The sequence below is a fragment of the Salvelinus sp. IW2-2015 genome, linkage group LG31 (assembly GCF_002910315.2).
Source record: "Salvelinus sp. IW2-2015 linkage group LG31, ASM291031v2, whole genome shotgun sequence".
NCBI lineage: Eukaryota > Metazoa > Chordata > Actinopteri > Salmoniformes > Salmonidae > Salvelinus > Salvelinus sp. IW2-2015.
This window is the reverse complement of record NC_036870.1, coordinates 8,151,457-8,174,288: the sequence shown is the minus strand read 5'-3', so window position 1 is coordinate 8,174,288 and position 22,832 is coordinate 8,151,457. Positions and strand designations below refer to the sequence as shown.

Sequence of the window (22,832 nt, the reverse complement as noted above, 5' to 3'; positions counted from 1 at the left end):
CTGATGGACTGGAGGCCCGCCTCCCTTGCAAGCGATTCGATCCTCACCCTAATTCTACGCCTTCCACTGGCTAGACTGCCTGTCACTCTGGAGTCTGGAGGGACAGGTTTCCCACTTCCGCACAAGTCGCACAATGATTGGTTAACTTTGAAAGGTGAAAGGTAAACATGAGTTCTCAGAACACCTCACCCCCTTCATGTTTTGGTTCCTGTCCCTAAGCACTGACACTGGCCAGAAAATGTCAAGAAAACAACATGATAGTAAACTGAGCTGACAGAAAACCTATTGATAATATGAGCTGTAATAGTCCAAGTGTAGACTGCCATGTATATTATTAATTGCAGTGCAATATGAAATAATGAAATGCTGTCTTTCATTAATCAAATGGCCTACATTGTTAAAACTGCATTGTTGGTTAAGGGCTTGTAAGTAAGCATTTCACTTTAAGGTCTACTACACCTGTTGTATTCGGCGCATGTGACAAATACATTTGACTGAAATTAGATTGATGACAACATCTTAAGTAAAATAAAAAAATGTAACCTTTATTTAACTAGGCAAGACAGTTAAGAACAAATTCTTATTTACAATATATATATACACACTTAACAAAAATATAAATGCAACAATTTCAAAGATTTTACTGAGTTACAGTTCATATAAGGAAATCAGTCAATTGAAATAAATTCATTAGGCCCTAATCTATAGATTTCACATTACTGGGAATACGGATATGCATACCTCAATAAAAGCTAGGGGCGTAGACCAGAAAACCAGTCAGTATCTACTATTTGCCTCATTCAGCGCGACACATCTCCTTCGCATAAAGTTGACCAGGCTGTTGATTGTGGCCTGTGGAATTTTGTCCCACTCTTCAACGGATGTGCGAACTTGCTGGATATTGGCAGGAACTGGAATAAGCTGTCATACATGTCGATCCATATCATCTTAAACATGCTCAATGGGTGACATGTCTGGTGAGTATGCAGGCCATTGAAGAATTMGAACATTTTCAGCTTCCAGAAATTGGTGGACGAGAGCCATGCGACATGGGGCCGTGCACTTTCATGCTGAAACCTGAGGTGATGGCGGGGAATGAATGGCACAACAATGGGCCTCAGGATCTTGTCACGGTATCTCTGTGCATTCAAATTGCCATCGATAAAATGCAATTGTGTTCGTTGTCCGTAGCTTATGCCTGCGCATACCGCCACCATGGGGCACTCTGTTCACAACGTTGACATCACTAAACCGCTCGCCCACACGACGCCATACACGTGGTCTGCGGTTATGAGGCCGGTTGGACATACTGCCAAATTCTCTAAAATGACTTGAGGCGGCTTATGGTTGAGAAAATCATTAAATTCTCTGGCAGCAGCTCTGGTGGACATTCCTGCAGTCAGCATGTCAATTGATCACTCCCTCAAAACTTGAGACAGCTATGACATTGTGTTGTGTGACATAACTGCACATTTTAGAGTGGCCTTTTATTGTCCCCAGCACAAGGTGCACCTTTTTGTGCATAGGAAACATTTCTGGGATCTTTTATTTCAACTCATGAAACATGGGACCAACCCTTTACATGTTGCCTTTATATTTTTTGTTCAGTGTAGTTATCAAAACTCACTGAATAGAACTCTGGGCTGGCATTGTCTTTTTTCCCAAGCCTACTGGGAGGCACTGTGAAATTAAAGACCGACCGATTCAAGCCTTAACCCATTTGGGAACACGTAATAGAAAAGTTCTATTACCCCTTTTGATCCCCTTTTCCATCCACCATCAGAAATATTCCGCCTTGGAGCAGATCTCAGATAGTTGGCTCCATAAAATACCAAGGACGAGCCACACGCACTCAAATTCTGATTCAATATCCTGTAGACATTAAACAGAGATCAGACAGACATCAGAGTACATTAAATATGTTTTAATGAGATCAGTCAGACCTTCTGTAAACAACCTTACAATGTAGAGGGAAGTGACGGAGTGCAAAAATTCTCACCTGCTAACCTGTTGACAGTATATGGACAGAATCAAAGCCATTCTCTTACATAATCGTTCAACCTGTTTAGGAACACAAACAATCTCAGACGTGGAGAAGCTTTGGTAATGCAAATCATCTAAAAGATCCTCAGGAGACTACAGCATTTGAAACGCAAACCTGCCAAAATAAAAGTCCATTATGAAATTCGAAGCAACGGAAAGTCTTGGGGATGGGAATAGAAAGGAAAATAATTGCAGACAGGTTCTTCCAAGTGTCATCCTTGTTGTAAAGAGAAAATCGAAAACAATTGAATAAGAAAGAGGAGTAGAAGTGGAACAAAGGGGTATGTAATTGAACTCTTCACATCGTTTTAATAGGGCCCACCCACGCCTGCAAATTATCTAGACTTTTCTATTTTATTGCCTGTCATGAACCTGAATCCATGTCATCCACCAGAAAGCCTCACACGTGCATATCCACATCCTTTTTTGGTCCTAAAGTTATCACTTTGAGGCAAAACGTACTACAAAAAAAGAGCAGATATGATTTTACAGTGAAATAAATAACATTGTGTCAATGTTGTTTTACAAAACCAACCAATGGTCGAGGCAGGGCAGTGATAACTCTTTCGGGCTGTACAGCAGTTTGTCTGAGGAGAGAGAGAGAGAGAGAGAGAGAGAGAGAGAGAGAGAGAGAGAGAGAGAGAGAGAGAGAGAGAGAGAGAGAGGGAAGCTGTAGAAGGGGAGAGTTCAGGGTCGTGTTCATTAGGCACCAAACTGAAGAAAACGGACTGATACGGGGAGGGATCTGAACTACCTGAACTTGTACAATAAGAAATGCATGTTTATTTTTTCAGTCGCAAAACATTTTGCTATGGTATGCCCTAATGAACACGACCCAAATGTATCTAGTTACAGTACCTCTGATTGGGTGAATAATATATGCAGTGCATCCAATCTAATGTAGCTGGTTGGACATATAGTAAGGCCTAAAATACAGTTAAAGACTTAACACATACAACCCTATGAGATATGGTTAATAAAACTCTGCATTTCATCATCACCGCTGCGTCATAGCATCAGCGTGGTCGAGAGCCTTCTATTACAAGCTCTGGATCTGGCCTGGTTCAGCAGGTACTTTCTGTTAATATACTGGCCTGTATATCAATGCAGTTGCCATTTTGGAGGTCTCATTGTTTTCTGTGGAATGGGGGTTGCTCACTGAGAAAGTCACATTGCATCATTTTCAGACATTTTGTTACCAAAAGAGGGCGGTGATGCTAAGTTAAATGTACACAAAGACACTTACAATACTTGAAGGTCCCCTCAGACTTAAGTCAGTGCTGACTTCACAATAAGTGGCATTGATGTTCTGAAAATTGGGGGGAGAGCTAGAACATAAAACAAATACCTGGCTCAGGTATGGACAAAACAAAATGGTTAAAATCGTGATTGAACTTGATTCATAGGAGAAAAGTCAGAATTTGACCAATTCTGCTGATAAGTGGCCTTAAATTAACTTCAATAGGCCTCTGTTACTCATTATATCAAAGTGATAAATTAATAAATAAATACTCCATATAAATACATATTATCCACTGGCCAGACCCAGTTTGCTGTACAAAATGTACCTCTCATTCTTATAATACAATATAGGAATAATCTTTGTAACAAGTCATCCAGTCTGCCTCTCTAGTAGCTAAATTCAAACTTTGTCTCTTTAAAAAAAAATGCAAGTTGGGAGTGTTGTGATGCTCATAAATATTCATATCATTACATAAAACTCTGCTTCTCTCCCTCTCTCTGGTTCTCAGGTCTACCAGAAGTCTCGGCGGTGGTAAGCGTCTGGGTCACAGTACTTGGTCACCACCACCCTGTTGGCAAACTTCCTGCCTGTCAGCGCCTGCATGGCCTTCTGGGAGTCAAACAGGGTCATGAACTCCACAAAGATCTGAGAGAGGGAAAGAAAAGGATAGGAGAGTAGGTGAATAGCCATTCTGTATGGAACCAGACAACCATGTTAAATGTAATTCTACAGCAATCAACTATGATAAATCTTTACACATACACAAAGGGCTTATTGCATTGGAAACTTATCTTAAGCATAGGCAAAAGTGATATGTTATGAAATGCTTGTTTGATGGGAGGTGAAAGGCAAACTTCTTCAAGGAATTACATTTTTTATTCAAACATTGTTTACCCCCTTTTTCTCCCCAATTTCGTGATTACAATCTTGTCTCATCGCTGCAACTCCCCAATGGGCTCGGGAGAGGCGAAGGTCGAGTAATGCGTCCTCCGAAACATGACCCGCCTAACAGCGCTTCTTAACACCCGCTCGCTTAACCCGGAAGCCAGCTCCAACAATGTGTCAGAGGAAACACTGTTTAACTGATGACCGAAGTCAGCCTGCAGGCGCCCACCACAAGGAGTCGCTAGAGCGTGATGAGCCAAACCCTCCCCTGACCCAGACGACGCTGGGCCAATTATGCGCTGCCCTATGGGACTCCGAGTCAAGGCCGGTAATGACACAGCCTGGGATCGAACCCAAGGCTGTAGTGACGCCGCAACACTGCGAAGCAGTGCCTTAGACCGCTGTGCCACTCGGTAGGCCAGGGAATTCAATAATTTAACCTGAACTGAACGGATTCACTTTAAAACTGTACAATTTCAGAATGCACACCACACAAACTCTCCTCAAATCACTGCAACAAACACCCCCATGCATCATGACCCCTCATATCTTAACATCCAGGTACTCCTTTACTCCTCCCCTTGCTCATCTCACCTTCCCAGTGCCTGGGACCTCCAGGCCATCCACGGGCCGGGGGATCTCAATGCTCTTCACCTGTCCGTACTTGCCGCACTCATCCCGGACGTCCTCCACGATCTCCTCGTACTCCTCGTCATCCAGCAGCTCCTCCACAGCCACCATGTTCATCAGGCAGAGGACCTCAGTGGGTAGMCCACCCAGCGAAGCCATGGAGGTGGGCATCAGGCCTGGCACCTGGAGGGTCACCGGGGTCTGGTTCATACCCGTCTGATGGGGGAAGGGTGGGGAGAGGTGTTGGCGATTGGGAAGGTTGAAAGAACATGAGCACTTTTAGAAAACGTTTTAGAATGTTTAGGGTGTAAAACACATAAGAATTTTAAAAAACATTGTTCAATTTCCAACTTGTTTTTGTAATAATAATGCGTCTACTTTGCAGTTGTGCATATGCTTAGTCAATCCGTAGTCAGCTCTGGATTGTCCTGATTAAGTTATGAAACAAAGCTTGATGTTCTAGGTCATCAAGTCAGTCACACCCCCCCCCCAGTTTCTCTAGTTTTACTATTTATAGGTATGTGTTGTTTGTGTAAAATTAACATTTTTGTTTTATTCTATAAACTACTGACAACATTTCTTCTAAATTCCAAATAAGAATATTGTCATTTAGAGCATTTATTTGCAGAAAATGACAACTGGTCAAAATAACAAAAAAGTGTTGTCAGACCTTGAATAATGCAAAGAAAATAAGTTCATATTCATTTTTTAACAACACAATACTAATGTTTTATCTTAAGAGTTCAGAAATCAACAATTTGGTGAAATAACCCTGATTTTCAATCACAGCTTTCATGCGTCTTGGCATGCTCTCCACCAGTCTTTCACATTGATGTTGGGTGACTTTATGCCACTCCTGGCGCAAAAGTTTAAACAGCTCGGCTTTATTTGATGGCTTGTCACCATCCATCTTCCTCTTGATCACATTCCAGAGTTTTTTTGGGGGTTCAGGTCTGGAGTTTTCTCCTCCCTTTCTGCATCCTTTGACTCTCTATGTCCCCTATCCTCCAGGCCGGCTCGGTCCTCCCCTCCCGCTCCGTGGCTCGACGACTCATTGCGAGCTCACAGAACAGGGCTCCGGGCAGCCGAGCGGAAATGGAGGAAAACTCGCCTCCCTGCGGACCTGCATCTTCCCTCCTCTCTACATTTCCTCTTCTGTCTCTCTGCTAAAGCCACTTTCTACCACTCTAAATTCCAAGCATCTGCCTCTAACCCTAGGAAGCTCTTTGCCACCTTCTCCTCCCTCCTGAATCCTCCCCCCCCCCCCCCTCTCCTCTCTGCAGATGACTTCGTCAACCATTTTGAAAAGAAGGTCGACGACATCCGATCCTGTTTGCTAAGTCAAGACAACCGCTGGTTCTGTCACACTGCCCTACCCTGTGCTCTGACCTCTTTCTCCCCTCTCTCTCCAGATGAAATCTCGCGTCTTGTGACGGCCGGCCGCCAACAACCTGCCCGCTTGACCCTATCCCTCCTCTCTTCTCCAGACCATTTCCGGAGACCTCTCCCTTACCTCACCTCGCTCATCACTCATCCCTGACCGCTGGCTACGTCCTTCCGTCTTCAAGAGAGCGAGAGTTGCACCCCTTCTGAAAAAACCTACACTCGATCCCTCCGATGTCAACAACTACAGACCAGTATCCTTTCTTTTTTCTCTCCAAAACTCTTGAACGTGCCGTCCTTGGCCAGCTCTCCTGCTATCTCTCTCAGAATGACCTTCTTGATCCAAATCAGTCAGGTTTCAAGACTAGTCATTCAACTGAGACTGCTCTTCTCTGTATCACGGAGGCGCTCCGCACTGCTAAAGCTAACTCTCTCTCCTCTGCTCTCATCCTTCTAGACCTATCGGCTGCCTTCGATACTGTGAACCATCAGATCCTCCTCTCCACCCTCTCCGAGTTGGGCATCTCCGGCGCGGCCCACGCTTGGATTGCGTCCTACCTGACAGGTCGCTCCTACCAGGTGGCGTGGCGAGAATCCGTCTCCTCACCACGTGCTCTCACCCCTGGTGTCCCCCAGGGCTCTGTTCTAGGCCCTCTCCTATTCTCGCTATAACCCAAGTCACTTGGCTCTGTCATAACCTCACATGGTCTCTCCTATCATTGCTATGCAGACGACACAACAATTATCTTCTCCTTTCACCCTTCTGATGACCAGGTGGCGAATCGCATCTCTGCATGTCTGGCAGACATATCAGTGTGGATGACGGATCACCACCTCAAGCTGAACCTCGGCAAGACGGAGCTGCTCTTCCTCCCGGGGAAGGACTGCCCGTTCCATGATCTCGCCATCACGGTTGACAACTCCATTGTGTCTCCTCCCAGAGCGCTAAGAACCTTGGCGTGATCCTGGACAACACCCTGTCGTTCTCAACTAACATCAAGGCGGTGGCCCGTTCCTGTAGGTTCATGCTCTACAACACATATGTCAGAGTCAGCAAGGCCCGGGCCACATCCGGCCCGCGAGAAGGTTTTTTACGGCCCCTGGGATGATCTTGATTTATATTAGAACCGGCCCGCAGACCGCAGCAAGCCGGCAGCCCGCAGATCTTTTACACGCACCAATACTACATTTCCCACAATGCAACGGTGACCGCACCGAGCAGTAGGCTGCTTCATTTCAATATTTATTGGCACAGCAGTCGTCAGCATCAACAGTAATTAACTTTCAGATACCATCAAAAATGGCAAAACGGAAGGTGGACACTGAGAACCGGGGTTTCAAACAAGGTGGGAGTCGGAGTATATGTTCACGGAGGTAGCTGGAAAACCTGTGTGTCTTCTGTGTGGAGAAAGTGTGGCGGTACTGAAAGGTATATCTGAGACGACATTTATGAAACGAAACACGCGGACAAAAACAAGAATATGGACATGGAACAAAGGCTACAAAAGGCAGAGGAATTAAAACGAGGCCTCAAATCTCGACAGGCTCTGTTCAAAAAAGCCAAATCACAAGGCCAGGCTGCTGTCAAGGCCAGTTTTATTTTGGCAGAAGAGATCGCTAAATCAGCCCGGCCATTTACGGAGGGGATTTCATCAAAAACTGCATGATTAAAGTTTGTGACGAAGTTTGCCCAGAAAAAAGGCAACTCTTTTTAAATGTGAGTCTGAGCAGAAACACCATTGCCGAGAGAGTAGACCAGTTGTCCATCAATCTAAAAGAGCAGCTTGTGAAAAAGGGAAAAGATTTCATTGCATATTCCTTGGCTGTGGATGAGAGCACCGACATTTCTGACATTGCCCAGTTGTCAATTTTCATCCGCGGTGGACTCCAGCCTAAGCGTGACAGAGGAGTTTTGTGTTTACGTCCTATGCATGGCACAACTACGGGGCATGATTTGTATGAAGAGGTGTCAAGATGTGTAAATGAGATGGAGCTGCCTTGGGAAAAACTCGTGGGTGGACAACCGACGGAGCACCTGCGATGTGTGGACACAGGAGCGGACTGGTGGCGAGATAGGGAAAAGATGCAAGAGGAAACGCCGACAGGTGAGCTGACAGCTTATCATTGTATCATACACCAGGAAGCGTTGTGCGGTAAAGCCTTGAAAATGGAGCATGTAATGAGCATCATCACGCGCACAGTTAACTTTATCAGAGCCAAGGTTTTGAATTCACCGCAGTTCAAGGCATTTCTGACGGAGTTAGAAACGGAGCATGGTGATTTGCCTTATCACACAGAGGTGCGATGGCTAAGCAGGGAAAGGTGCTTCAAAGATGTTTCGAGCTTCGTGAGGAGATTTGTCTGTTCTTGGACAGCAAAGGAAAGACACAACACAACTCCGAGACGAAATGTTTCTGTGTGAAATGGCTTTTCTGTTGACATTAACGAGTCATCTGATGCAATGAACTTGCAGCTGCAGGGTCGGGATCATGTCATCTCTGTATATGTACAGTAGATGAAGGCATTAAAACCAAACTGACTCTGTGGAGACGCAGATGCGGAAGAAAATTTGAGCCACTTTCCCAGCTGCCGAACCATGAAAGAGAAGACTCTCTACCAGTGCGTTCCGAGCGCACAGTTGGCTGACTAAAATAGGTTATCTTGTGCCCGCTGACTTTCGAGCCGATTTGCTGACTTTGAGCACAAAAAAGCAGGTTTGGAACCTGCTCGGTAACCATTTTGCTGTTGAGTGGAAAGCTCACCACAACCTCAAATGGAGTTGATTGACCTCCAATTGCAATGATGCACTGAGGGCAAAATATGCGGCAGTGGGTGCTGCGGAGTTCGCCCGTTTCCTCCCCCGACACAATGCCCAGCTGCGCATCCAGGCTGCTCAAACGTTGTCTATGTTTGGCAGCACATACCTGTGTGAACAACTGTTTTCTTTGATGAACCTGAACAAAACATCACACAGACAGTCGACTTACTGCTGAACCTCCACTCAATTCTGAGGATTTCCTCAGCTCAGAGCCTTACCCCCGAACATTGATGAACTGTGGAAAAGATGGGACACCACGTATCACCCTCACCTCAAACAAGTGAACATTACTGTGCAATCACATATTTAGAGTTTTTACTCAGTTCAAGTTTAAAAGTTAAAGTTTAATATTTTGTTTCACTGCTGTTACTTCTCCTTAAACAAAGTGTTGTTTTTGATTAATAGATTTTTGCACTTTATTTTATTGTATTTCAATCCAATTATATTTTAAAAATATTTCAGTTGAGTGGATGATAGAAAATTGCTATTATTGTTTTTTCTTCTTTGAAGTAAATTTAGCCCACTTTTGCTAAAATAGAAAATATGGCTACTGATGGTGCTGAATACCGTTTCTTTCATTAATGTTCATGTTATGGGGATTTTTATATAAAGGAAAATTTGTCTTTTGTGTCTGTTGAAATAAAGATTACTGACAGAGCCATAAGAAAATATTGCTTTATTTATCTGATCATATTGGAATATATTTGTTAGGTTTTCAGTAGGTTCAATTAGGTTCACTAGACTATATGCGTCATTTAAAAATTTTCAATGAACATCGAAAGTCCGGCCCTCGCTTGTAGCTAAATTTTTTATTTGGCCTCCGTCATTTGACTTTGACCCCCTGCTCTACAACATCCGCAGAGTACGACCCTGCCTCACACAGGAAGCGGCGCAGGTCCTAATCCAGGCACTTGCCATCTCCCGTCTGGATTACTGCAACTCGCTGTTGGCTGGGCTCCTGCCTGTGCCATTAAACCCTACAACTCATCCAACGGCCGCAGCCCGTCTGTGTTCAACCTTCCCAAGTTCTCTCACGTACCACCGCTCCTCCGCTCTCTCCACTGGCTTCAGTTGAAGCTCGCATCCGCTACAAGACCATGGTGATTGCCTACGGAGCTGTGAGGGGACGGCACCTCAGTACTCCAGGCTCTGATCAGGCCCTACACCCAAACAAGGGCACTGGTTCACACCTCTGGCCTGCTCGCCTCCCTACCACTGAGGAAGTACAGTTCCCGCTCCAGCCCAGTCAAAACTGTTCGCTGCTCTGCCCCCAAGGTGGAACAAACTCCCTCACGACGCCAGGACAGCGGAGTCAATCACCCCTTCCGGAGAACCTGAAACCCACCTCTTTAAGGAATACCTAGGATAGGATAAAGTCATCCTTCTGACCCCCCCCCTTAAAAGATTTAGATCACTGTTGTAAAGTGGCTGTTCCCACTGGATGTCATAAGGTGAATGCACCAATTTGTAAGTCGCTCTGGATAAGAGCGTCTGCTAAATGACTTATAATGTAAATGAGTTTGGGCGTGCCGCGTCGGTGGCACTGTGTTATCCTCAAAGTGGGCGAAGAAGGTGTTTAGCTCGCCTGGAAGCAAGACATCATTGTCCGTAATCCGTGATTGTCTGTGACCCTGCCACACACACATCTCGTGTCTGAGCCATTGAATTGTGGCTCCACTGTCTCGGAACGGACGTTATGCCTGTTTGATTGCCTTAAAGAGAGAAAGACTACACGGTTTGTATTCGACCATATTCCCAGTTACCTTGCCATGGTTAAATGCTGTGGTTCGCATCTATCCACAATTTCCGGTTTGGGTAGGTTTTAATAGTCACCGTTGGAACAACATCCCCTATGCACTTCCTGATTAACTCAGTCACTGTGTAAGTGTACATTTTATTCTCAGAGGCTACCCGGAATATATCCCAGTCCATGTGATCAAAACAATCTTGAAACATGGATTCCGATTGGTCAGACCAGCATTGAATAGACCTTCGCACGGGTACTTCCCGTTTGAGTTTCTGCCTATAGGAAGGGATGAGCAAAATCGAGTCATGATCTGATTTGCCGAAGGGAGGGCGGGGGGAGGGCCTTGTAGGCATCTCGAAAAGGRGAGTAGCAGTGATCTAGTGTTTTCCCTAAAATAGTACTACAGTCAATGTGTTGGTAGAACTTCGGTAGCATTTTCCTCAAATTTGCTTTGTTAAAATACCCAACTACAATAAATCAGGATATGTGGTTTCCAGTTTGCATGAAGTCCAGTGTCGTTCATTGAGGGCATACACTGAACATTAGCGAGTAATATACTCKGAAGCAGTGGATGGTGTACTCGCCTCCTGAGTCGGACTAGAAGTCCACTCTAATTACCTCTTCTCCACCGGCGGCGACTTGAAGCAGTCTCTGGGGGGTACGAACAAAGGATCCAATTCAGGAAAGTTGTATTTCTGGTCATAATGCTGGAGAGTTACCTATGATATCGAAAAGTTATTTCCGGCTGTATGTAATAACACAAAACCATTTCTGGGCTAATAATGTAAGAAATAATACATWAAAAAAACAAAATACTGCAAAGTTGTTTAGGAGCTAGAAGCAGAGCTGCTATGTCTGTTGGCGCCATCAACATCTTCAGAGATGTTCGATCGGGTTCAAGTCCGGGCTCTGGCTGGGCCACTCAAGGACATTCAGAGAATAGTCCTAAAGCCACTTCTGCATTGTCTTGGCTGTGTGCTTAGGGTCGTTGTCCTGTTGGAAGGTGAACCTTCGCCCAGTCTGAGGTCCTGAGCGCTCTGGAGCAGGCTTTCATCAAGGATCTCTCTGTACTCTGTACTCCGTTCATCTTTCCCTCGATCCTGACTAGTCCTTCCAATCCCTGCCTCTGAAAAACATCCCACAACATGATGCTGCCACCACCATGCTTCAACGTAAGGATGGTACCAGTTTTCCTCCAGATGTGACGCTTCGCATTCAGGCCAAAGAGTTCAATCTTGGTTTCATCATACCAGAGAATCTTGTTTCTCATGGTCAGTCCTTTAGTTGCCTTTTGACAAACTCCAAGCTGGCTGTAATGTGCCTTTTATTGAGGAGTGGCTTCCGTCTGGCCACTACCATAAAGGCCAGATTGGTGGAGTGCTGCAGAGATGGTTGTCCTTCTGGAAGGTTCTCCCATCTCCACAGAGGAACTCTGGAGCTTTGTCAGTGACCATCGGTTTCTTGGTCCCCTCCCTGACCAACGCCCTTCTTCCCTGGTTGCTCAGTTTGGCCGGGCGGACAGCTCTAGGAAGAGTCTTGGTGGTTCCAAACTCCTTCAATTTAAGAATGATGGAGGCCACTGTGTTCTTGGGGACCTTCAATGCTGCAGACATTTTTTGGTACCCTTCCCCAGATCTGTGCCTCGACACAATCCTGTCTCGGAGCTCTACGGAAAATTCCTTCGACCTCATGGCTTGTGTGCCTTTCCCAATCATGTCCACTCAATTGAATGCACTGTATGTGCGCGTGTGTGTGTGTGTGTGTGTGTGTGTGTGTGTGTGTGTGTGTGTGTTGTGTGTGTGTGTGTGTGTGTGTGTGTGTGTGTGTTGTGGTGTGTGTATGTATTACAGTCGAGTCCAAAAGTTTGTACATCGAATCATTTCCAGGGTTTTTTCTTAATTTTTTACTATTTTCTACATTGTAGAATAATAGTGAAGACATCGAAACTATGAAATAACACATATGGAATCATGTAGTAACCAAAGTAGCCACCCTTTGCCTTGACGACAGCTTTGCACACTCATGTTTTCCTTACTCACACATTTTTCCCTCATTCCGTCTTCCATTTCGAAACGTTTTCTACCGTTTGCTCCTTTTGAACAGCACCCAGTTGTAAAGTGTGCCTCTACTTGTAGTCTATCATCTCTGCTACTCACCAGAGCTGCGTTCTTGGCCCCAACACTGGCTCTCTGGACCAGGAGCTTCTTGTCGCCCAGCTGCATCCCATTCAACCCTGCAATTGCCTGAGACAGCAAACAGAGTTAGAACAGAGGGATGCATCACAATAGTCAAAATTAGTTTCCTATCCACATCTCCTTTCCTACAACATCGCTGACCTGCTAAGGCTGGACGGGTGACAGCAATATGGAAGACGACTACTATGAGATTGGCTTTCACCTGTCCAGGTATATCAGATCAGTGCGGATTAAAGACAGACAGGGTAGCCACGTTGCACTATTGACATGCAGCCCAACAGTTTGTGACCTTATGTAAACCTCATATCTATAACAAGAAACATATTGCACACAGCAATACAGGTGCAATATCTGACGCTGACCTGGTCGTTCAAATTGACGTCCACATATTCACAGAAGGCGTAGCCCTTGGAGAGGGCTGTGGCGCTGTCTTTGACCAGGTTGAAGGCCTTCAGAGGACCAAAGGAGGTCAATAGCTCTTTTACCTGGGGGGGGTGAAGACAGGAAAACACAAACAAATAACAAAATAATATGAGGGGATGGATTGCTCTATCAGTAATATTATCTGAACTAAAACAAATTCATTCTCGACCTTGATGATTGACAAAAATAAACAGTAGTACGAAATGTATTGATCATTCTAGAGACTTGGAAAGAAGGACTTGAATAAGTTAGAAAGGACTGACCTGATCATCATTAAGGTAATTTGGCAAGCCACCGATGAAGAGTTTGTGGGCTGAGTCTGGCACCACGGTCGAAACCACTCCTAATCCAAGCAACAGTGAGAAATAGGCTTGAGACATTTTTGATTGAAAATCAGAGGATTCAACTGGGTCAACAATCTTTTGAAAGACCCACCTGGTACATAGACACTGGGGCTCTCACTCATGCCGGGCAGGGGCTGGTAGTCGTGAGGCCGTCTGATCTTCAGGCTCTGACCCTGGAAGATGATGCCGTCAAAGGCCATGGCCTGGGTCGTCTCGTCCACCGAGCGGAACTGGAAGAGGAACAGGTAGAGAGAAGGTCAACATTATGACGTGCTATTGTAGAAGCATGCAGAACTCAACGATACTTCAGCACTCAGGACGGCAACTGTTAGCGGGCGATGCAAGTTAGCTAATAACTGCCATCCATGATCTACATGTATTTTATGCCATTTCATGTTTATACTAAATACATTTTAGTTGAGCACACACCTCGAGGAAGGCAAAGTTCTTGTCCTGGTTTATCTGTACAGCTAGAACAGGGTTGCCAGGGGCCTGGGTGAGTCCGCCAAGGCACATCTGGGCATTGAAGAAATCCATCATTGCCTCCTATTGACACAACATGGACGACCACTTATACGTTTTGCAGTGGGGAAGGCAGAAGTACATAGAATCAGCCTGGTCAAGAGCCTTCTATGACACAGTAGTGATGATGAAATGCAGTTATTTTTAACCATATCACATAGGGTTGAGGCGTGTGGAGGATGAATCAGAATTAGTTGGGTAACATAGATAATTAAGWTGTTTTATTTGCATAATATGCTTCTGTGAGATACTTGTCATTAGAATGTATCCCTTTGGACTAAAGTGTTGGCAGTTGCACTTTCCCCTCAGCTGGGGCTCAGTCACCTGGGGCCCAGAGAGGGGAGAGGTCAGGCTTGTCTTTCACATGTCCCTGGTGCTATGCAGAATATCAGAAAGGGAAGAGGACAGAATGGAACATTGTCTTCATATGTGAATGTGTCTTTACCTATTCTTAAACCATGTGAAGGGATGGCGTGATTAATGGGGAACCAATTACTTGTCTCCACAATGTCTGTGCGCCAGTCACAGTCCTTTTCCCATTGGGGGGAGGTGTATGGCAGTGTCTGGAAACATTGTATGTCCTCTCTGATCTTACACTTATCCTGGGATAGTGTATGACCAGGAGGCTCACTCCCCTCAGTGAGCTTGTCCAGGAGTGGGGTCAAGAGGGGGTTTACTTGAGATGGGAGTATCTAGAGTTGATAATTGATATATGCCATTGGATGAGTTGGTGTTTTTGTACTATGAAGTACAAGGAACGAGATTAGAACATTTACATTTAAGTCATTTAGCAGACGCTCTTATCCAYAGCGACTTACAGAACCTCGTCTGAGGGGCCAAACTGAATGATAATTTATAGCGAATGTTATCTGGCTAAGGGATACTCCTTTCTCAAGAAAAAGTATTTATTTGTGAACTGTTCCTAAGATCTGTGATTCGTCAGTGTAAGTTGAGAGGGGTGTAATCTTGGCTATAAAAGATTTTTGTACTTTTCTGGTGGTACTTCTCAACGGTTCATTAGAAATAGTGAATTGTTGAAAGTCAAATGCTATTGCAAAGCTTATTATTATTATTAAAGATGTAGTTTAAGTATAACTCTGACTGGTGTGTAGTTTGTAACTCTCCTCATTTGGTAAAGCWGAAATATGCCACCACAGGCGTTAGTCTTTAACTGTATTTTAGGCCTTATGTCCGATCAGCTACACTGAACAAACGCAACATGCAACAATTTCAAAGATTTTACAGAGTTACAGTTCATTAAAGGAAATCAGCTAATTGAAATAAATTGATTAGGCTCTAATCTATGGATTTCACATGACTAGGAATACAGACATGCATCGGTTGGTCACAGATACCTTTAAAAACAAAAGTCATCCCAAACATGCTCAATGCGTGACATGTCTGGTGAATATGCAGGCCATGGAAGAACTGGGACATTTTCAGCTTCCAGCAATTGTGTACTGATCCTTCCGACGTGGGCCCGTGCATTATCATGCTGAAACATGAGGTGATGGCGGCGGATGAATGGCTCGACAATGGGCCTCAGGATCTTGTCACGGTATCTGTGCATTCAAATTGCCATCGATAAATGCAATTGTGTTTCTTTGTCCGTAGCTTATGCCTGCCTATACCATAACCCCACCATGGGGCACTCTGTTCACAACATTGACATCGCCCATACACGCTGTCTGCCATCTGCCTGGTACAGTTGAAACCGGGATTCATCCGTGAAGTGCATACTTCTCCATCGTGCCAGTGGCCATCAAAGGTGAGCATTTGCCCACTGAAGTCGGTTACAACGCCAAACCGCAGTCAGGTCAAGACCCTGGTGAGGACGACGAGTACTAAGATGAGATCCCCTAGACGGTTTCTTAAAGTGCTGAAATTCTTCAGTTGTGCAAACCCACAGTTTCATCAGCTTTCCGTGTGGCTGGTCTCAGACAATCGCGCAGGTAAAGAAGCCGGATGTGAAGGTCTTGGGCGGACGTGGTTACACGTGATTTGCGGTTGTGAGGCCGGTTGGAGGTACTGCCAAATTCTCTAAAAACGATGTTGGAGGCGGCTTATGATAGAGAAATGAACRTTCTATTCTCTGTCAACAGCTCTGGTGGACATTCCTGCAATCAGCATGCCAATTGCACACTCCCTCAAAACTTGAGACATCTGTGGCATTGTGTTGTATGACAAAACTGCACATTTTAGAGTGGCCTTTTAGGTGCACCTGTGTAATTATCATGCTGTTTAAAATCAGCTTCTTGATATGCCACACCTGTCAGTCAGGTGGATGGATTATTGTGAGAAAGAAGAATGCACACTAACAGGGATGTCAACACATTTGTGCACAACATTTTAGAGAAATAAGTTTTTTGTGCATATGGAAAATGTTAGGGATATTTTATTTCAGCTCATGCAACATGGGACCAAGACTTTACATGTTGCTTTTATATTTTTGTTAGGCTACAGTTGAAGTCGGAAGTTTACATACACTTACGTTGGAGTCATTAAAACAAATTTTTCAACCACTCTAACATTTCTTGTTAACAAACTATAGTTTTGGCAAGTCGGTTAGGACATCTACTTTATGCATGACACAAGTACTTTTTCAAAAAAATGTACAAACAGATTATTTCACTGTATCACAATTCCAGTGTTTCAGAAGTTTACATACACTAATATTGACTGTGCCTTTAAACAGCTTGAAAAATTCGAGAAAATTATGTCATGGCTTTAGAAGCTTCTGATAGGCTAATTGACATAATTTGAATCAATTGGAGGTGTACCTGTGGATGTATTTCAAGGCCTACCTTCAAACTCAGTGCCTCTTTGCTTGACATCATGGGAAAATCAAAAGAAATCAGCCAAGACCTCAGAAAAAAAATTGTTGACCTCCACAAGTCTGGTTAATCCTTTGGAGCAATTTCCAAACGCCTGAAGGTACAACGTTCATCTGTACAAACAATAGTACACAAGTATAAACACCATGGGACCACGCAGCCGTCATACCGCTCAGGAATTGAGTGTATGTAAACTTCTGACCCACTGGGAATGTGATGAAAGAAATAAAAGCTGAAATAAATAATTCTCTCTACTATTATCCTGACATTTCACAATCCTAAAATAAAGTGGTGATCCTAACTGACCAAAGAAAGGGAATTTTTACTAGGATTAAATGTCAGGAACGTGAAACTGAGTATACATTTATTTGGCTAAGGTGTATGTAAACTTCCGACCTCAACTGTACATTAGATTGGGTGAATAATATATGCAGTGCATCCAATCAGTAACTGGATCTGAAATTGATAAATCTGGTTGTGTTCTTTAGGGCAGACTGCAGCTATTTGTCAAGCGTTGCATTGACTTCACTTGCTATGGTAGCTGATGTGTATAGTCATCAGCATATACAGAGAGACAGGCTTCACTCAGAGCCAGTGGCAAGTCATTAGTAAAGATCGGTGGGAAAAAAACGTCAGTCTGCTTCATGTGAATTATATACCCTTTTCACACCATCATGCCAACCCAAACCGTACTGCAACTATGTTGAATGCTTAACCAGGCCAGCACAGTACCGCTCAGCTTGGCTCTGCTCAGTAGTGTGGAAAGGGTAGCAGTTTCCCCATTACCTACCTCTATGATGCCAAACGGTATGTTGCCTACGTAGAGCCTCCTGGCCTGCCTGGTCATTTGGCTGCCCACCACTGGTACAGAGGTGGGGGCGGGGGGCAGCCCCTCTGGAGTTATCATGGTGGGCAGCAGGGCCGTGGCTGGGATCTGGCCAGCAGCTGAGAGAGGAACATGGACTCAAGTTAGATATGAGTCTAACGGAGAAGAAAAACTCAACACCTGCTCTTTCCATGACATAGGCTGACCAAGGGACTCCAGGTGAAAGCTGTGATCCCTTATTGAAGTCAAAGAGTAGATGAAGGGGAGGTGACAGATTAGAGAAAAGTTTAAGCCTTGAGACATGGATTGTGTGCCATTTAGAGGGTGAAGTGGGCAAGACACAAGATTTAAGTGCCTTTGAAAGGGGCATGGCAATAGGTTCCAGGCGCACCGGTTTGTGTCGAGAACTGCAACGCTGGTGGGTTTTTCACTCAACAGTTTCCCATGTATATCAAGAATGGTCCACCACCCAAAGGACATTTGGGGGGGGGCGCAATATTAAGAAGGTGTTCTTAATGTTTTGTACACTCAGTGTATGTATGACTATATACAGTGCATTCGTAAAGTACTCAGACCCCTTCACTTTTTCCACAATTTGTAACGTTACAACCTTATTTTTTTCTCCTCATCAATCTACACACATTACCCCATAATGACAAAGTAAAAACAGATTTTTTGAAATGTTGGCAAATATATTTAAAAATAATAATAATAATAAAAAATAACATTTACATAAGTATTCAGACCCTTTACTCAGTACATTGTTGAAGCACCTTTGGCAACAATTACAACCTCGAGTCTTCTTGGGTATGACGCTACAAGCTTGGCACACCTGTATTTGGGGAGTTTCTCCCATTCTTCTATGCAGATCCTCTCAAGCTCAGGTTGAGAGACTTGTACCGAAGCCACTCCTGCGTTGGCTTTGCTGTGTGCTTAGGGTCGTTTTCCAGTTGGAAGGTGAACCTTCGCCCCAGTCTGAGGTGGTTCCAAACTTCTTCCATTTAAGAATGATGGAGGCCACTGTGTTCTTGGGGTCCTTCAATGCTGTAGAAATGTTTTGGTACCCTTCCCCAGATCTGTGCCTCGACACAATCCTGTCTCGGACCTCAACAGACAATTCCTTTGACCTAATGGCATGGTTTTTGCTCTGACATGCACTGTCAACTGTGGGACCTTACATAGTGTGTGCCTTTCCAAATCATGTCCAATCAATTGAATTTACCACAGGTGGACTCCAATCAAGTTGTAGAAACATCTCAAGGATGATCAATGGAAACAGGATGCACCTGAGCTAAATTTCGAGTCTCATAGAAAAGGGTCTGAAGGGTCTGTAAATAAGGTATTTCTGTTTTAAAATTTTTATAAACTTGCAAATGTCTAAAAACCTGTTTTCGCTTTGTCATTATGGGGTATTATTGTGTGTAGATCGATAAGGATTTTCTTAAATTAAATGTAATCAATTTTAGGATATGGCTGTAACATAACAAAATGTGGAAAAAGGCAACGGGGTCTGAATACTTTCCAAATGCATTGTATTTATGTACAGTTGAAGTCGGAAGTTTACATACACTTAGGTTGGAGTCATTAAAACTTGTTTTCTACCACTCCACAAGCTTGACAAGTAATTTTTCCAACAATTGTTTACAGACAGATTATTTCACCTATAATTCACTGTATCACAATTCCAGTGGGTCAGAAGTTTACATACACTAAGTTGACTGTGCCTTTAAACAGCTTGGAAAATTCCAGAAAATTATGTCATGGCTTTAGAAGCTTCTGATAGGCTAATTGACATCATTTGGGTCAATTGGAGGTGTACCTGTGGATGTATTTCAAGGCCTACCTTCACACTCAATGCCTCCTTGCTTGACATCATGGGAAAATCAAAAGAAATCAGCCAAGACCTCAGAAAAAAATTGTAGACCTACACAAGTCTGTTCATCCTTGGGAGCAATTTCCAAAATGCCTGAAGTACCACTGTCATTTGTACAAACAATAGTACAAAAATATAACACCATGGACTACGCAGCCGTCATAACGCTCAGGAAAGAGACGCATTCTGTCTCCTAGAGATGAACGTACTTTGTGCGAAAAGTGCAAATCAATCCCAGAACAACAGCAAAGACCTTGTGAAAATGCGGAGAAACAGTACAAAAGTATCTATAGCCACAGTAAAACAAGTCCTATATCAAACATAACCTGAAAGCCGCTCAGCAAAAGGAAGAAGCCACTGCTCCAAAAACTGCCATAAAAAAGCCAGACTACGGTTGCAACTGCACATGGTACAAAGATCATACTTTTGGAGAACCTCCTCTGGTCTGATGAAACAGAAATAGAACTGTTTGGCCATAAAGACCATCGTTATGTTGAGAGGAAAAAGGGGAGGCTTGAGTAGCCGAAAGCACCATCCCAACCATGAAGCACGGGGTGGCAGCATCATGTTTGGGTGTGCTTTGCTGCAGGAGGGACGTGCACTCACAAAATTGATGGCATCATGTGTAAGAAAAATTATGTTGATACATTGAAGCAACAGCTCAAGACATCAGTCAGGAAGTTAAAAGCTTTGTTGCAAAATGGGTCTTCCAAATGGACAATGACCCCAAGCATACTTCCAAAATTGTGCAAAATGCTTAAGGACAACAAAGTCAAGTATTGGCCATCACAAAGCCCTGACCTCAATCCTATAAACATTTGTGGCAGAACTGAAAAAGCGTGTGAGAGCAAGGAGGCCTACAAACCTGACTCAGTTACACCAGCTCTGTCAGAGAATGGGCCAAAATTCACCCAACTTATTGTGGGAAGCTTGTGGAAGGCTGCCCGAAAGGTTTGACCCAAGTTGAACTATTTAAAGGCAATGCTACCACATACTAATTGAGTATGTAAACTTCTGACCCACTGGGAATGTGATGAAATAAATAAAAACTGAAATAAATCACTCTACTATTATTCTGACATTTCACATTCTTAAAATAAAGTGGTGATCCTAACTGACCTAAGACAGGGAATTTTTACTCAGATTAAATGTCAGGAATTGTGAAAAACTGAGTTGAAATGTATTTGGCTAAGGTGTATGTAAACTTCCGACTTCAACTGTGTACGTATTAAGTGAGAGGGACTGAGTTGAATATTTTCATACAAAATCGCATTAACAGCCTTTGCTTTTGAGCAAAAATAATACGGACCATGATGTGACACTATTATAGTGAGTGCTGACAAGTACTGACAAACTGACCCTGCATAGCCTTGTACTGCAGGGGGGTGATATGCTCGAAGCCTGGTGCCGGGACATCCCAGTACTTCCTCACTTTCTTCTTCTTCTCTCTGTGCAGAGCTGGAGAGCGACTGTAGGAGAGAGACAGGAGGGGACAGGAGAGATGGACATATAGCCTTGCAATGCAGAGACCGTGTGGACGGAGGTTAATGGATAGCACAAAAGTATGGGAATCAATGGGATATAAAAATACATTTTGGATTGATAGTTATAACACATTGCTCTTCGAACTCTATCTACCTGGCATCTACATGCTCCCATTTGTATATGGTTTAAACATCAGACATTTACCATAATATAAYCCCCGATTTCAGAGCAAGCCTCTGACCATTATAGATCCAAGTCGTCTCCCCTTACCTTGACCTTGTTTGTATTAAGAACCATTCTAACATTAGAACACTCAACAACCACCAAGTATATTACTTAACTAACAGATGGACAGCTGACTCATAATTAGCAGTTCAACTTTGATAGTGTCATGCACGTCACTGTCTGCTGTAATACTGTACCTCACAACAGTCTCTTGGGATTGTTTTTGAGTCTGTATGCTGAAATAACAGTTAAAACAAGGGTATTTTGTTAATTCTTGCATAAAGGTGGGGAAATAGTTGAAACCAGTCAATGATCCGCAGAAAGCTATTCACACAAAATGGAAGTGKAACTCATTTCAAATACTTGTACAGTATCCACCTGCGCCTGTGTCGACGACGTTCCTTGCTGTCGCTGCGGCTTTCCCTGCTCTTCCTGCTTTCCCGGCACCTCTTCTTCCTCTCTCGGCTGAGACTGCGGGACGGGGTACGCCACCCATGCCGATTCTCCTTGTCCCTCTCTGAAGGGGGAAAGAGGGAGGAAGAGGCGGCGAGCAGGGGAGAGTCACAGTGACAAAGTCACAGGATCCCTTAGTTGCAGCAGGAAAGAAAAATCCTTATGTATACTGCTTTAAAAAAGTAATATGCACAAGTATATGCTGCTACTCCTGTTATAGCTAACGTTAGAGTTAAAAGGCAATTGCCATTCACGCTATCAACATGCAGAGAAAGCACATCTGTAGGCATATCTGTAACACTATTCCCTGATTCTACATTGCATAAACGTGTCCTGGTATAGTACCCTTTATATAAGCCAACTGATGGTGAGCGTGGTGCAGTTAAGAGCAGAAGTCATGGACAGGAACCACATTTTTTTTTTAATTCTCTCCCGGGAAAAAATAAATAAAAACACTAATCAGGCAGATGTAACTAGCTATTCTGTGATGGCTAGCGGGTCAATCAGTGCCCTTTGTCGTACATTGCGAGCAGACGTGCCAGCATGTGAGTCGTAAATTAATATTGTTTTGGTAGACAAATCATAGGCCTAGTGCAAGCAGCTAGCTGACAGCAATGTAGTGACAGCGAGCTACTGGTATGCTAGCTCGCTATAATAATCTCTAAAAGCTAGCCGGTCAAATTAACCTTTACTATAGGATGAATGGGAAACTCACCTTTCTTATTTTCAGTCAACAATCTCTCGAATTCATCAAAATCCGACATTTTAGACCTAGATTGGATGATTTATCTTGTTAGTTTAGCTACCAAGGCTACAAATAAACACAGCTTGTTTGAATCAAGACTGGAGACAGGAAATTAGGACGCCCTCTGTCGGCATGGAATAATACTGCTCTAGTGTGTG

General features: G+C 43.9%; 1 protein-coding gene across 1 annotated transcript; it reads right to left on the bottom strand.

The window, feature by feature from the left end:
• Positions 1–1,909: 1,909 nt before the first annotated feature.
• On the bottom strand, positions 1,910–22,785 carry LOC111955992 (splicing factor U2AF 65 kDa subunit). Its single transcript, XM_023976399.3, has 12 exons — positions 22,645–22,785; positions 21,855–21,993; positions 21,674–21,712; positions 21,126–21,235; positions 17,858–18,012; positions 14,141–14,257; positions 13,803–13,941; positions 13,631–13,710; positions 13,307–13,429; positions 12,906–12,992; positions 4,766–5,017; positions 1,910–3,931 (listed from the first exon to the last, which is right to left on the bottom strand). Exons 1-12 carry the CDS (start codon positions 22,691–22,693, stop codon positions 3,797–3,799), a joined length of 1,425 nt encoding a protein of 474 aa, XP_023832167.1. The 5' UTR covers positions 22,694–22,785; the 3' UTR covers positions 1,910–3,796.
• Positions 22,786–22,832: the final 47 nt, after the last annotated feature.